This window comes from Manis javanica, chromosome 3, assembly GCF_040802235.1.
Source record: "Manis javanica isolate MJ-LG chromosome 3, MJ_LKY, whole genome shotgun sequence".
NCBI classification, from domain to species: domain Eukaryota; kingdom Metazoa; phylum Chordata; class Mammalia; order Pholidota; family Manidae; genus Manis; species Manis javanica.
The window spans coordinates 180,499,692-180,516,152 of record NC_133158.1 but is presented as its reverse complement, the minus strand read 5'-3'; the positions used below and the strand labels follow the sequence as shown (position 1 = coordinate 180,516,152).

The following is a 16,461-nucleotide window of genomic DNA, read 5'->3' as shown; positions in this document are numbered from 1 at the left end:
ATCACATTCAGACAAAGTTTTGTTCTGCTTGACCATCTCATTGAAGCTATTTAAGCCTAGTTTAGGCTAAGTTCTTAACTACTCCTTGAAGGTGATGGCTAATACTTTGCTTGATGACCTTTTTTTGTGTTTTGTCTAGGGCAAACCCAGGATTTGCTTTGCTCTCAGACCTGTGCATATATAGGTGAAAGTTATAACAAATTCTGTTAAAGTACAGTGTGTGTAGCAGAGTGATTTCTACCTTGATTTATTAGTGAGTGCTCATGAACAGAGTTTTGCACTGGTATTCTGTATTCTTAGCAGATGATGTAATATGAAAAACCATTTTTCTCCTCCCTCTAAATACTGTTAATGAAGCAGGTTATTTGTGGTAGTTCATATAGTGTGCATTTTGGTGGCTGAGGAAAGAAAGAAGATAGCCCACAGCAGGACTTCTTGTTCTCTTGTCCTGAAGGCACAGTCACTCTTCAGCTACCCAGCATCCTTCCTCATTTTCATAACCCACCTAATAACATCTACCTGGACTCTCAAACCAAGTTGCAAATCAAAACTAGAAGAGGAAAAGTACAAAGGTATTTAATAGAAGAAAATAGTGGGAGTAAAGTATAGGGTTGGTAACACCCATTTTCCCACTCACTGAGAGTAATTTTCTTTTAGTGTCTTTGGGGGGGGAAGGAAGGGGATTATGATGAGCCAGGATAGCTGCTGGCAGGGCACCTAGGTGTGGGGACAGGTAAGTGTGGCTGAGTTCATACACAGTGAGGGGATTTACATTCTGCAGCTATTCCAGAAATACCTGGTGTGCTTGTAAAAAATGAAGATTTCTGGACCGACTGAATTAGAATCCCTGGAGTATTGAAGTGACAAGGTTACTTGAAATGAATGGGACTAGAGACCTAGGAATCTCCATTTTAAGAAGTACCCGAGGTTATTCTGATGTTCATTTGTTTATTCTGAAAATTTTAGTACCTGGGTTCCAAGCACTGTAATCATGTGCTATATTACTTGATCCTTAAACAACACAGGGGTTGGGGTGCCAGCCTTCTGCCCATTCAAGATGCATGTATAATTTTTCAATCTGCAAAAACTTCACTACGAATAGCCTACTGTTGACCAGAAACCTTATTAATAACATAAACAGTTGTTTAACACATATTATGTATATGTATTATATACTGTGTTCATACAATAAAGTAAGCTAAAGAAAAGGAAATTATTTTTCAAATTATCACAAATCTCTATGAAATTACCCAATATGTTTATTGAAAAAAGCCCATGTATAAGTGGACCTGTGCAGTTCAGACTGATGTTCAAGGGTTAGTTGTACTTTGGATAACCAAGCATGTACAGTCTGGTGAGTTGACAAAAATATGCAAAAGTGGGTGATTACAAGTTGGAATGAGTGTTATGAGAGAAAGGAACACAAATAGTGACCCAGAATTAATGGGGAGGGGCGGGAAGGGAGGGGCTGGTTTCCTGAGAAGGGGATGTCAGTGGGACCACAGGGTTAGGAGCCACCTGTAGTCTGTGTGAGAATGGGGACTAAATGCCTTCCAGGTAAAGAGAATCACGTGCTGCTCTCCTGAAGGTAGGAAAGAAATGGTAGAGTTCCAAGTTCTGGAGAAAGTCTGTAACTAGAATTTGGTGAACAGTGGGATGAATAGCCCAGGATGAGGCTGATGAGCTACACAGGGCCACATTTTGCAGGACCTTGTACACCCCTGTAAGGTGTTAGTTACACTTACGTTAGTTCCCAGCTTTGGAACCAGAGATGTAGAACACTCAGTTTGGAACGCCAGGTGGTATCCCAATTGTAAAGGGTTTCTTAACCTTGTCCTAAAGAATTTGGCCTTTATCTTACAGATAATGAGCAGTTGTTGAGGGTGGTTAAGCAGTGGCATAGCATCACAATGGAGAATTTGGAATATAAATACCAACATATATATTTGGATGTATAACAATTTGGATGATCAGAGGCAAGCAGACCAGGCTGCTTGTTATTAGAGGCTTCTAGGAATGAAACAGTTTGGCATTAAAAATACACAGTAAAGGATGAACATTTGAAACTTCTGAAAGAATACATAGAAAGTAGTAATGTGGGACTGAAGGTGCAACCAGAGTGGTTTGTGGTGGGGAAAACATTGGTACCATGAAGATAACATGGAACTGTCAGAATGGATTGTCTAATTTTTGGAACAAGATAATTTAAGAAACTGACATTCAAAGTTGAGTAACAGGTCAGTAGGTAGCTGGATATATATGGCAGTAAAACAGGAAGACTGGGCTAGAGATTTGAGAGGGGGGTGTCTCAAGGTCATTTGCATGGGACTTTTACCTTAAGACCTGATGAATCAGAATGTATATGTTTTAAAGTCTCTACGGGCATCTGGGGTTACGATCCACTCTCTTAGACTTAATGGTTACAGGAGAGGGAGGGGAATGAAATCTGAGGGAGAGAAGGTTGAGGGGAATCTAGACACTTAACAAATACTGAACGTCAGCCTTGTGCAGGTCACTCTGTTAGTAGCTAGAGCTGCTATGAGGAAGGAACCAGATAGGCAAGATCTTTGTCTTGTAGGGGAGGTAGACTTAATTAGCACTGATAAAAACTATGAAGGAAAAGTACAGGGATGCATGGGAATTACAGCAAGTAGACCTTCATCTAATTTGAGACAAAGGAGACCTGAAAAGGTGAGCAAGGAAGGGAGGGGAAGCCTCTTTACCGCGTCTGGGAGCGATGTGGTGGGCAGGGGGAGCGTGGAGAGCTTAGGCTGGCTTGGAGGGAGGTGAGCTGCCATTTACACTCTGCCAGTGTAAATGGTAAATGTCCTTTGTTAGGGGCCTAAGTGATGGGCGGTGGTGAATCTTTCGAGCACATATCTTGGAGTCCATGCCTTTTTGGATTTGTCTTACCCCAGGGAGTTTATGTAGCTCCTTCAAGTCTTTGCTGGGTTGTCACCTTCACACCGAGGTGACTTCACTTTACCCTATGTAAAATTATAGTCCTCCTGTCTTGTGTTATTTTTTTTGTGTAGCACTTAACACCACCTGACATACTACATAGTTTTAGCCTATTAATTGCATATTTATTTATGGTCTGTGTCCACCTACACCAAGAGCTCTGGGGGTTTTAGAATATTTTACGCACTGGTATAACTCCAACTCAAAAAATAGTATTTTTTAAATTATTGAATGAATGAAAAGAAGTAATAGTATTACCTACAGAGGAACAGTGGAGATAATGAAGGCTTTTTCCACATAGGGAAGGAACAGTCGATAATTTGATAGAAGTTGTCACTAGTTGAGGTGAATTAGAAAAGAAAGGGGAATTGAGCAGTGCCCTAGAAAATGAAACGAAGGACTTAGATGAAGGGGATAACTTTCGGCAATAAAGAGGGGCTCCCTTCCTCTAAGACTAGAGAAGACAGTGCTGATAGGAATTGCTAGCTATTGACCATTGTCTTAGATCTTCTTTAATATTCTAGGTGGAATGCAAGCTTTGGGACTTCACCTGACAGATCCAAGTCAGCGCCTTGTTCAGAACTGTCTTTGGACTCTTAGGAATCTTTCAGATGCTGCAACTAAACAGGTAAATTCTGAGTAAGCTGGTGCCTCAGTGATAGTGTCAACGTGAATACATACTGAGCATATTTTTATCTCCACAGGAAGGGATGGAAGGTCTTCTTGGGACCCTTGTTCAGCTTCTGGGCTCAGATGATATAAATGTGGTCACTTGTGCAGCTGGAATTCTCTCAAATCTCACTTGTAATAATTACAAGAACAAGATGATGGTGTGCCAAGTGGGTGGCATAGAGGCTCTTGTGCGTACTGTCCTTCGTGCTGGCGATAGAGAGGACATCACCGAGCCTGCCATCTGTGCTCTTCGTCACCTGACCAGCCGACATCAGGAAGCAGAGATGGCCCAGAATGCTGTTCGCCTTCACTATGGACTACCAGTTGTGGTCAAACTACTACACCCACCATCCCATTGGCCTCTGATAAAGGTAAATTGCCAATCAAAATAGAACATGGCAGAATTGAAAATGAACTACCCCTAGCCTTGGATGGTTGTCTAGGCATAAGCGATTGATAAGTAGGCACTGGATTCCTTAGTAATAGGAAGCACTGCTGAGTGGGGTTTGGAAGTGTCTAAAGTCAGTTCTACCTCCAAGTCATGTCAGTGGATTTAGTGTGGTGGAAATCGTAGGCTGAAAGAGTTTGTTGTTGTATGCCAATTCTTTGTTTTTCCTTCCTGTTTACAGGCTACTGTTGGATTGATTCGAAATCTTGCCCTTTGTCCAGCAAATCATGCACCTTTGCGTGAGCAGGGTGCCATTCCACGACTAGTTCAGTTGCTGGTTCGTGCACATCAGGATACCCAGCGCCGCACATCTATGGGTGGAACACAGCAGCAGTTTGTGGTAGGTGAATCTTAATAATGGCACGTGGCTATTTAAAAGAAATGTATAAATCCTTAGGATTGTGAACGTCTCTGGCCATTAACTTCCCTTCATCCTCCTTCCTGCATGAAGAGTTTTTTGCTAATGATTTAAAAAACTGATATGTTTCTGTGGCTGTAGAGAGGATAAGGAATAATGTGGTCTCTGGTGATGTTTCCTTTGACATCTCCTTTGCATCAGTCTTATGAAGGGAGTGTGAGGTATGATACCTTATTATAGGGTTGTTTAGGTGCTTCATTTGGTGTTTTCATTTAACCCATACAAAGACGCACCTCAGGAAGGATCAGAGCTGTAATTTGAATCCAAGTCTGTCTGATTTCAGAGCCTCATCCCCACTACAACATGTGTTTTACTTGTAAATATTTAACGCACAGCTTTTACTTTCTCTTCCAGGAATAGTTCAGACTATTTTCATGGACCCAATACTGACAAATTACAAGAATAAGCAGTAGCCAGTAGCATTTCTGGGATCTTTACCCATAATCTCAGCTTAAAGTTCTAATGTCAAGCTTGTGGTGTTTAAAACTAGCTTCATTTAAAGTATATAATAGATGCTTCTGATTCCTCAGAATTTATTTCAAGACTTAAACCCTGAAAAAGTTTTTAATTAGGTTACTTTAGAAAAGATCCTAACACAGATTTGGGGGATCTATTGCTGGTAGTTGTTAGGTGTATGCATGCATTAGGGGGCTTTGGCTTTTTCCATTCATTATGTCTGATACTGGCCTGTCTCCAAGAGGTAGCTTAATAGAATGTAAAAAGTATCTCTTATTTTAAATCTCTAGGAAGAAAGGAGTGTTGTGACCTTATAAAAATCAAGGTGTTTATAAAAGCCACTAAAAAGTATCAGAACTATAACCTTTTTTAAAACTCGGAAACAATGAAAGCAGGTGGTAGTATTTACAATTTGCAACAGGTAACTTCTTTCTCCCACATAGGCTATCAGTTGAATAGTCTTGGAGGAGGTAAGAGGAGTGGATTTTCTGTCAACAGCTCAGCAGTTTGGTGATAAAATTTTGCTATGTTTTCACCAAATACAGAGATGTATGGAAATGGAGCACGTGGAATAAAAACATCTGACAGTCTGCACATTATCTTCCTATCTTTGTGTATCTTTATGTATCTCTTTGATCCAGAATGGTTGGTGCTCTGGCTGTAAGAAAGCCATCTTTGGGATTCACAGGCCTTTTGGAATGTACTTCCCTGTGCACAGTATAGCAGAAGGGTACTGCTTGGAGTTCATGCTTCCCTGAGACTCCCTTTTGGTGACGTTCACCTTGATGAAATCCTTCTTCCTTCCTGATCTAATTGCAGATTATGGGGAACTTTGGGTGTGTAATGTGAATAATGAGTCTAGTATTTGCTACCCAGAACAGAAAGCCTTTCAAGTTTATAAATTTTAGAAGAATGCCCCTATTGTTACCTGTGTTTCTTTTGTTAGGAGGGGGTCCGCATGGAAGAAATAGTTGAAGGTTGTACCGGAGCCCTTCATATCCTAGCTCGGGATGTTCACAACCGAATTGTAATCAGAGGACTAAACACCATTCCATTGTTTGTGCAGGTATGTTGGTTTTAAGTAGGTGTTCCAGATTTTATTTGTCCATAAAATTTCAGGATTTTAATGATAAAATTAAGGAAATTGGGGACCAAAATAGGGGCATCAACATTTAATTTTTCATCTACTATGAATGATGTTTCTGCCCATACCCCCTGCCAAAGTTATGAAATAGAATCTCACTGCATAGTATCCTTTCTGTTGAATACTTAAAATTTTATTTTTAGAATTCATTTTTCTTGGGCAGTAGGAGGAGAAGCATTGGGACTAGAGTTTCAAGAAGTGGGAGTAGACTTTATACTCTGCTTTTAGGAGTGCTCAGTTTCAGAGGAAGGAGAGCTTTGGGCTGCCAGAGCACAGGCCTCCAGCCACCTCTGGGTTTTCTGATTATTAGCTCAAGTAAACCCGTGAAAAAAAGGTTGTAACTAAAAATATTCTAGAAAATAAGTGCTCCGGAGCATTTAAAAACACTCTAGAACATAAATGTAGAGAAAATGATTTAATACAAGTAGTGCGAATGCTGGTTATGCTCTGAATTGGGGATGTTTGCACCACAGTGGGGTGCTTGCCATGTTTTTACTTCAGGTTTAATTAGTTTTTTTTTTCTCCTTAGCTGCTTTATTCTCCCATTGAAAATATTCAAAGAGTAGCTGCAGGGGTCCTCTGTGAACTTGCTCAGGACAAGGAGGCTGCAGAAGCCATTGAAGCTGAGGGAGCCACCGCTCCTCTGACAGAGTTACTTCATTCCAGAAATGAAGGTGTGGGTAAGTAGAAGGGAACCAGAGCCTGTAGCTGGGGTGTACAGTAAAGCCTCAACTTTCCCTCAAGGGTCTTGTTTTCTGTCCTCTCCCAGCAACATATGCAGCTGCTGTTTTGTTCCGAATGTCTGAGGATAAGCCACAGGATTATAAGAAACGGCTTTCAGTTGAGCTGACCAGTTCTCTCTTCAGAACAGAGCCAATGGCTTGGAATGAGGTACACATTGCTTTTATTTTTGGTAGTTTGCTGGAGCAAATAAGGCAGTTTGTGATTTTCCCTTAAAACACTCTGTACACATTGATTTGCAGTGTCTATGTCCTTGGCTTGAATATTCATTCTTTATGCTATCCTAGCACCTGTTGTGAGGAAGAATTACAGCTTTAAACAGCCTGTTCAGAACAACAAAGTATGCCTCTTTACATTAGAATTCGTAAGGAAGATGGATGAAAAAGTGAATCAGGTTGATATTTTTTAAGAGTGTAAGGAAAGAGGCAGTCTGTTGAAACTTAGTTGGAGGTCAGTGTATTGATACTTTAAAAAAAAATGCTCAGTTTTTCATCTACTTTTCTACTTGAATTTCTATAAATTTGTCTTCGGTATTTGCCCTCAGTACAGAGTTGTTCATTGAACTGTTAGAACCACCCTGAAAGTTTATTCAATTGTAGTACAGTCACACAGTGGATTATATATGTTGGGTGAATGGGAAAGAGCACCTATATATTGTTAGGTGGGGAAAAAAAAGCAAATTGCCTAACAGTAATGTGTTAGTTGGGTTTTTAAGAGGCAGTCTTAACATGCTCCAGCTTGAGCTCTGAACTTCCCAGCCACCCCTTTCCCCAGACCTGCTCCTGTCATAGTCTTCTCCATTGCAGTTAATGGCATCTTCATCCAGCTGCTCAGGCTAAAAATCTTCTTCCATATAATATGTCCTTTTTGCCAGCAGCTCCTCTTGGGGGTAGACACTTAGTTTACTGTTTTATCTCCAGCACCCAAAACAGTGCTGGCTCATAATAAGTACTTAATATTACTGAAAGAATAAATTAGTGAATTTTTTAATACTATATACAATGAGAAAACATGTTTTTCTAGGTATCAGTGGTTAATCTTTGAGAGATGGACTTTGAAGTATTTCTGTGAGTTCTTGTTCCTATTGTAATATGTTTTCAGAATATGGGTAGTATACTTTTAAGTTGAGAATTTTCATTTTGCTTCCTTGCCTTATATTTCTTATCTAGACTGCTGATCTTGGACTTGATATTGGTGCCCAAGGAGAACCCCTTGGATATCGCCAAGATGGTATGTGTCTCATATTTCTCCCATTAACTCCAGATGGAGCTGAAGTTCCAAAGCTTTATCAAAAGAGCCATCTGGGAAACCAGTGTTGGCAGGAAAGTAGTGACGCCAATTAAAGGGAGTTCTTAAATGCCGCAGTCAGCAATAGTGCCTTCAGCAGCCACCACCCTGAAACAGGGAATTCTGAGCCACACACTGTGAACAAGCAGCAGGATCACACCAACAAATACATGTCATTACTGCTGGACATGTGCACAGGATGCCACAAGTCGCCCAGCTGTATTTCTGTCAGAGAACCCATGATGCCTGTGTCTGTGCTCCACACAGGGCATAAGAGTGTGGGGGCCTCTATTCCCAAGCTCAGATTTGGGGCAGTATTTACATAGTTGTATCATCAGGATTTTCTGAAAACCTAGTTCACATCTGGGTGATGGAGATGGAGCATGGGGTAGGCCACCAGCAGGCACAGCTATTCCATCTTAAATTTATATCTCCTCTGGTTTTTCCCTCTTTAACTTTACAGATATGTTAATGTCACCCCTTAATGTAAAATACGGAGGTTTTGGAAACGGTGCCTTGAGTTTTCTCAGTACTTTCATGGGTATCACCTGGACTTTTTGACAGATAGATTATATCTGCCGGGACGCATTATTATTGTTTCCATCTCCTGTCCATGACTTCCAGATGCCTGGGTGGTCATGCGCATAGCAGATTGCTGCTGCTCCTTCTAGGAGCCTTGTCTCTACCTGGGTCAATGTAAAATGTTTGGTGGTAAACTGATGGCTTAATTAGAATCTGCTAGTCTGCCTTTGGTAGAAACAGACTGTGTAGCCTCATGGGTGGCCTGGCTCTGAGTAATTAATTATCTGGCTGAAGAAAGCTATGAGTTGAAGAGGCTAGGAAGGACTGCTTTCTGACAAGATGGATGCCCCTAACTTCAGTGTTTTTTTTCTTCCTTCTCCCTCTCTTTTGCTTGCCCATTCGGCTGTCACCCCATCCTTGATATTCTAGATCCCAGCTATCGTTCTTTTCACTCTGGTGGATATGGCCAGGATGCGCTGGGGATGGACCCCATGATGGAGCATGAGATGGGTGGCCACCACCCTGGTGCTGACTATCCAGTTGATGGGCTGCCCGATCTGGGACATGCCCAGGACCTCATGGATGGGCTGCCTCCAGGTGACAGCAATCAGCTGGCCTGGTTTGATACTGACCTGTAAATCATCCTTTAGGTAAGAAGTTAAAAAAGCCAGTTTGGGTAAAATACTTTTACTCTGCCTACAGAACTTCAGAAAGACTTGGTTGGTAGGGTGGGAGTGGTTTAGGCCTCTTTGTAAATCTGCCATAAAAACAGATACATACTTTGAAAGGCGATGTCTTGGAACATTTGAATGTTCTCAGATTTTTGGCTGTTAAGTGATCATGTGTGGAAGTTATTAACTTTAATGTTTTTTGCCACAGCTTTTGCAACTTAATACTCAAAATGAATAACATTTGCTGTTTTAAACATTAATAGCAGCTTTTCTCTCTTTATACAGCTGTGTTGTCTGAACTTGCATTGTGATTGGCCTGTAGAGTTGCTGAGAGGGCTCGAGGGGGGGGCTGGTATCTCAGAAAGTGCCTGACACACTAACCAAGCTGAGTTTCCTATGGGAACAATTGAAGTAAACTTTTTGTTCTGGTCCTTTTTGGTCGAGGAGTAACAATACAAATGGATTTTGGGAGTGACTCAAGAAGTGAAGAATGCACAAGAGTGGATCACAAGATATGGAATTTATCAAACTCTAGCCTTGCTTGTTAAATTTTTTTTTAATATCTGTAATGGTACTGACTTTGCTTGCTTTGAAGTAGCTCTTTAATTTTTTTTGCAATAACTGTTAGTTTTTTAAGTCTCTAGTGTTAAGTTATAGTGAATACTGCTACAGCAATTTCTAATTTTTAAGAATTGAGTAATGGTGTAGAACACTAATTCATAATCACTCTTAATTGTAATCTGAATAAAGTGTAACATTGTGTAGCCTTTTTGTATAAAATAGACAAATAGAAATGGTCCATTTAGTTTCCTTTTTAATATGCTTAAAATAAGCAGGTGGATCTTTCATGTTTTTGATCAAAAACTTTATTTGGGATATGTATGGTAGGGTAAATCAGTAAGAGGTGTTATTTGGAACCTTGTTTTGGACAGTTTACCATTTGCCTTTATCCCAAAGTTGTTGTAACCTGCTGTGATATGATGCTTCAAGAGAAAATGCGGTTATAAAAAGGGTTCAGAATTAAACTTTTAATTCATTCAATTGTGTCACTCTTTTTCCTTGTCATTAAATGGTCTGTGAGCATACTGAATTTATTCAACTCAATTTTATCTTGAAGAAAACATATAATGAAGTAAGAACACCTTACCTCTAGATGGGATGGGATTGCCAAGTTTCTTATAACACTTGGCCCTGGGTTAAATTGCACGAAAGGTGTTTTAGCTTTGACCATTTGTGATTAACTGAGCATGTGTAGAGGAGAGATTCCACTGTGTCCAGCTGAAAGACTCTGGGCTTAGAGCCTGTGTCTGCAACTCTTTCTAACCTGGCTGCTTGTAGTCACATATATCATCTTGCCAAATGACCAAGGGCCCCCACATTTCAAAGGCATCTGGTCTAGGGGCTACATAGAGCAAAACTGAAAGCCAGATTTAGGTATTCTCCGTGCCAGATGCCACCAGATGGCTTCATTCCACTGAGGTAATTAATGAAGTAACTGGATTTGGACTTCGAGCACCTTTCACTTGAGAGGGGAATTCCTTCAGCTTCACTTTGAGCTGGTAATTAAGATAGTTTTAAGTGTAGCTATTTATCTCAACATAATCAGAACCAGAAGGGGCTCCCTTCCATTCTACCTGCCGGCTAATCCTGTCAGCCTCGTGGAAGGCCTGACAGGTTTAGCACATCTGGAGGACAGAGTCAGTAGGCCTGTTAAGACTTGTGTTTCGATCTTTTAAAGAGGTACTTAGAGCTGCTGGTTTAATTGTGACTATTCGATCAATACATATCTAGTCCCTTTTTGTTGAGGTTTTGTGACAGCCTCAGATTCTCCACTGTGGTCAAAAAATGTAATTGTGATTGGAGAGGAACCATCTGTGTACCTGGTGGTGTGGTAGTAGGTCTCAGGTTCTGCTCCCAGTGTGTGACAAGCCCAGACCAAGCCATTGCTGCAAGAACGCAAAGTGAAGAGCCACAGCAGGGAGTCTCACACAGAGAACCGTTTAAAACCAGGAAACACTTTAAGAGCTTTGCTTAAAATCGTAGATTTGAAGTTCCATTTAAAAAATTTTATCAAATTCAGCAGGATGGTCCTGCAGTGTACTTAGAAGAGTCAAGATTAGCCAACACCAAGAGAGGAAGAGTGGCTTTACGGGGCATCAAGGCCTACTGCTAAAGCTGAGAGGTAGTTAACACTGTTGGCAGAGAGAGAGGAGGAGAGGTTAAGGGAAAAGAATGGGATGCAGGCAGGGACACTATTCTAGAGGCAACAGGAAGTCGGTGTGAAAAAGGGACTTTTTAGAAAGATATGGAACAATTGGGTAGCTCTTTGAATAAAATTGAAAAAAATGCAGAAGAAAACCCATGACCAAAAAATCCAACATTTTAAATATAAAGTATGGTTGATGGTAATGCTTTTTCTTCTGCCTCAAACTTCAGCACGGCTTGATAGGACACTGACAATCTACTCTGGAAGCCCATGCATCCAATAAATATGGTGTAGAACTTGATTGATCCAAAAAAGGGCAAACTATTTTAAGGAAATCACCCTTGGATGGGAAAACAATCATCCTTGGATGGCAAGGAAGTGATTACTACAAAAACCAAGAGTGTCAGTTATGTAGGGAAGGCGGTGCACAGAGCACGTGATCAATGAAGCTTTTCCATGTTCCAGCAGATGTTACAGACCTGGTTATTTGAATCCTTGACAGTGAAAGGTCTTGAGATAAATAATGCTCTTTAGTTCTTGTTTTGATGACTGTAATAAAAACAACATCTGAATCATGCTGTTTGGTTCACAAAGCGAAGAGAGCCCAGTCAAGGACTGCAGCTGTGGTGATGAAGGCAAGAACCTAACAGTCTAACTGCTTTCCTTGCTTTGTGTGACTCACCCACCAAGTGTCGCTACAAAATGATGGGGGGGGTGAGGGTGAGGCTAAAAAGTGCTTCCTTTTGCTTACCCTGTAAAGCATTCCCCATGCCATTCCCCACCCCATGAGTAAGCTAGGAGGAGGTGACAGATGGCCTCTACCACCTCTATGCAAGCCTCTAATAGAGGCCAGAAGTGGAATTTAAAAGGGAGTCTTCCCTCCAGGTCACATCGGGGCTACATACCTCCCTGGTTGTGGTTCCAGGCCATGGCTTCGTGCTGTCTGTTCTACACTTCCCTCCTCTCAGCCCACCAGAGCTTGAGGCTGTGCTTTCCCTAGGAGCCAAGTCCCTTTCTTAGGGCTTTTGTAGCTTTCTCCCTGCTTCCCTGCCAGTTTGTTCCTGAGGCTCGTACCTCAACCGCTGTGTATATCCATGTATCAGAGATTTGTTTCTACACGTTTTTCTGTTGCTAGGAGGGGAAGCTATCCTGCTTCAAGTGGAGGAGAGAGCCAGTCCCTCTCCTGTCACTCACCTCAGCCACCAGAGCCCCTGCTTTCTGATGTAGGTCCATGGATAAAGCCCGCCCAGCAGTCAGAGCTGACCTGAGAACCCCATGGGGTAACAGAAAACCTCGTGGCAGTATTGGGAACATGAAGAGTTCAAGGGCAGAGAACTGTATGAGGAGTCCCCTGGGGCATCCCCAGACCGCTGCCCCAGCTACCCCAGGTGATTGTCATTTCTTAGGACACGTCAGGACCTCTGGCCAGAGTCACTCCAAATGGCTCTTCGCAGAGGGACAGCTCACTGAGCACCTGTTTCAAGCTGTAAGCTAGGGTGAGACTGTGAAGTTCGGGGCCTGCTGTCAGGAGGAAAGGAAGCCCCATGCAGCCACTCACCTGGCCTTCCCTGCTCCTTAATGGTTCTGCTGTCTCCTTTGCCTCCTACCTCTGCAACTCTGGGGACCCCATTCACCCTTGAGAGACTCATCCAATGGGCTGTAGCCAATCATGAGAGCAAAAGGCTGAAGCTTAGAGGTGGTGGGAAGGGGAGGACTGGGAGGTGCCGGGGTGTGACCCTTGCCCCTGTCAGCATCCGGAGAACTCTGACCGGGGGCCAGGAGCCAGCTCTTCTCAGAATTGGAGCCAGCCTTGGAAACCAGAGAAGTGGGTATGGGCCTTAAATGGGGAGGGTTAACTTTGATCCCTACCTCTGAGCTCACTGGAACTGGGGCTACGGCTCGCCATTTGGCACCTTCATGAGAGACAGGACCATCTCCCAACTCAGAGGACTTAGCCTCATGCCATGGTCCAGCTTCAGGAGCCCAGTGTCCTGGGCTGACGGCCTTGGCAGGGCAGCAGTTCCACTTGGGACTGTCATCCAGGCCCAGAACTCCAGGGCAGTCTACCAAGAACTGAAAAGAACAGATTTTCTGGAATAACAGACCTGTGCCTGTCCCTGGACCCAGCAGGCAAAGCAGGTGGAGCCCAGGCCAGGCCTTCAGCTCCTCTCCGACCCCAGAAGCACAGGCAAATTCAGCCAGGCCAAGGCCGTGTGGGCGCATAGCCTGGTGATGGGCATGCTGCCCACGGGACTTAACCATGGAGCTGCCTCTCCACAGGCAGTAAAAAGGCTTTTGAGACCCCATGTGCAACTGCCAGCTGCTGGGTGGAACACTCTCTTCTACCCCAACTACAAGCTCTGGATACTGCACTGGGGGACAACCGGCTACGGAGTCGAAGCCCAAGTGAAACTGAATGTGGGTGGGGCTCTGGGCAAGTGGGCTGGCTGCTCTGAGCGTCAGTTTTCTCACCTATATAAATGAAGTTAGGAAGGCTTGCTTTGTGGGCTTTGGTAAGGATTAAGTTAACTGACGCATGCCTCTGATGGAGGTGGGCACAGGGCTGCTGTTCACATTATTAAGCCGAAGGGAATGGCAAACTACCCAGATCACTATGCTGTGACAAAGTAGAGCTGTCAGTGATGGCATGGCCAGCATCCCATGGTGCAGATGGAGCTGTGTACCCACACAGTTGTCACTTGTGCATGTGTCACCCACTCCCTCTAGGGAGCACAGCACTGAAGCTGAGAGAGAGCAACTGTAGATGTAGTCTAGCCCTTGCGTTTTGCAGATGGGGAAACTGAGGCTCCAGAGAGGTCAAGGAATGGCCTTGCATTTCTCACTGGTTCGAGCTGCCCAGGACCATTCCCACCAGTCTAGATTCAAGAGAGAGCCTTTCTCAGTATGAGTCCCAGTGCTCTTCTGCACTGTATAAATACTCTCATGGGCTCGACTTATATGGGAGGTTCTAAGAGCACATGCCTGAGGGAACATAGCAAGAAACTGGAAAGGTTTCAAGGGTAAGGAGTAGAAGTTGGGGGGAATGATCCCACCTTGATGCCATCATCCCATCTGGATGGGCTGACCTTCAGGGAAGCCAGCGTTTCTTGAGTTTTGTGCTGCCTTGGGCAAACTTGTAACCTGTTCCTGTTAATGGGGAGCCCAGCCCTCCCCAGTGTTCTTGGAATGAAGAGTCAGGCAGGTAAGAGTGGGAGGAAGACAAAAGACTAAAATTAGCTTCCAAAGCCTTGCTCTAGAGCTGTGGCTGGGAGAGCTTTCACGCCTAGTCCTGCCTTTTAAATTTTCTTTGGAAAGGAGAGATGCTTTCAGACAGCACAGGCACAGGACTGGCTTCTCTCCCAGTGGATTAGCACAGGCAGTGCAGGCCTAAGGAGGCCCACCTCACCCACCTGGAGGGAAGGAACACTCAACAGCTAGCAAATCTGAGCTTCCCAGAGACATCCCTCAGGGACCAAGGCGTCCACTCGAGTGGCTTTTCCCTGGCCCAGCTTTACTGAGAGCACCCCACCCAATAGGTCCCGGGTTCAGCCGACTTTATTAGGTCCATACAGAGCTCCAGGTGATGATGCGGTGAACGTGTGAGGGCTGGTGCTGCAGAGCGGGCTATGCGAAGTGTCTTCTTGCCTAGTGGCCAACAGCCTTAAGGATTTCCAGGGCCAAGGAAGCCACTGCACTGTCAGCTGAAGAACTGAGAGAAAAGCCAAAGTACAAGCACCTTAGACATTTCTGGGTTAAACACTGCCTCTTCCAAAGGGGACTGGCCTCTTTTGCACCCAGGTATCTGATGGACCAGCTGCTCCCTGGAGCTGTCCCTGTACACTATGTTCTTGAGAAGCAGAACAGGATTCCTAGTCTCCTGGGCAAAGAGGTGGGAACCCCACAACCTAAGAGGTGGGCAGGATTAGCCATGCTGGCACCCTGGTCTGGGCCTGAGCTCCCGGCCCCGCCGTCAACATCTGCACCACCTTGGCCAGGTGCACTGACACAGCTGTAAGGGCAAGTTGGACAGGCAGTGATCAGACTGCTGGGCTTGGCACCTGCCGTGGGCCTGTGCCGCGCCCACCTGTAGCAGACTGGGGGGTGGTAGAGATCCAGGCCACTCCAAACGCTGGGCAACCCTGCCCCATATTGCCCCTTCCTGGCCAATCAGCCAGGAGCTCTGGGTTTTTTATTCTCAGGTGTGGATGTGCAATTAAGAGCTTAAAATGGAAACTGTTGGGGGAGCAAACTGAAACACACTTAAACCTGTGCCTTAACAAATGCTAGCAAGGAAAAGAATGACACAGCAGTGTGCCTTCAAGTATAAAATCAGCTTGTGGCATGCTCTTGACTACACAGAAATAGAGCTGTTGCCAAATAACCAGGGGTTGGGGTGCTGCATAAAAGGAGTGGGTCGCAGTGGAGCAGGGCCGCAGCCGGGAGACAGTGCCATGCATTCCTGCTCTGTGCATCAAAGGTCCTGAGGGACAGCAGGAATGCCTTTGAACTCGGCCTGGCCTTGGCTGAGTCCAGGCTACTCTGTGGGGTCATGTTGCCCACCAGCAGCCCAGGGGGCCCAGTGACTGGTGGGGAAGGCTCACCAACCTCTGAAAACAGTGTCATCAGAACAGAGAGCTCTGCCACCCACTCACGCTGTTTGGGCCACCCGAACAAAACCCAAACAAAACAACTTCATAGCAGCGGCCTCTCCAATCCAATGCAAGACCTGTCCACAACGCAAGAGGCTTTAGTTGCTAGAGTTTAGCTTAGAGGTTTTAGTGGGGGTACTTAGTGGGGGCACAGGAGGAAGCTACCAGCTGCATCAAGCACTGAGTGGTTTTGATACATTGGTCCACATTTGGGTCCAGTTTCCCAAATGGATGCCACATGAGGATGTGCAAGGGAGGCCCTGCTAGGTGAGGAGCCCCACCTCAC

The 16,461-nt window shown here is 44.2% G+C and overlaps 2 protein-coding genes across 5 annotated transcripts in view; one reads left to right on the top strand and one right to left on the bottom strand.

Annotated features, from left to right (window-relative positions):
• The window catches only part of CTNNB1 (catenin beta 1), a 36,004-nt gene extending 25,643 nt beyond the window's left edge, over positions 1 to 10,361 (top strand). For 2 of the 3 annotated variants that reach the window (XM_037011037.2, XM_017645834.3), the window contains exons 8-16: positions 3,486 to 3,589; positions 3,666 to 4,004; positions 4,263 to 4,421; positions 5,902 to 6,021; positions 6,629 to 6,779; positions 6,869 to 6,990; positions 8,010 to 8,070; positions 9,079 to 9,299; positions 9,606 to 10,361. In XM_037011037.2, coding sequence (XP_036866932.1) covers positions 3,486 to 3,589; positions 3,666 to 4,004; positions 4,263 to 4,421; positions 5,902 to 6,021; positions 6,629 to 6,779; positions 6,869 to 6,990; positions 8,010 to 8,070; positions 9,079 to 9,287 — 1,265 coding nt within the window. In that variant the 3' untranslated portion in view covers positions 9,288 to 9,299; positions 9,606 to 10,361. The remainder of the gene's footprint in view (positions 1 to 3,485; positions 3,590 to 3,665; positions 4,005 to 4,262; positions 4,422 to 5,901; positions 6,022 to 6,628; positions 6,780 to 6,868; positions 6,991 to 8,009; positions 8,071 to 9,078; positions 9,300 to 9,605) is intronic. The other variant, XM_017645826.2, reaches the window with a different exon arrangement.
• A 958-nt stretch (positions 10,362 to 11,319) lies between these two features.
• Positions 11,320 to 16,461, bottom strand: part of ULK4 (unc-51 like kinase 4) — a 735,705-nt gene continuing 730,563 nt past the window's right edge. For both annotated transcript variants that reach the window (XM_073232499.1, XM_073232492.1), the window contains one exon: positions 11,320 to 15,235. In XM_073232499.1, coding sequence (XP_073088600.1) covers positions 15,172 to 15,235 — 64 coding nt within the window. In that variant the 3' untranslated portion in view covers positions 11,320 to 15,171. The remainder of the gene's footprint in view (positions 15,236 to 16,461) is intronic.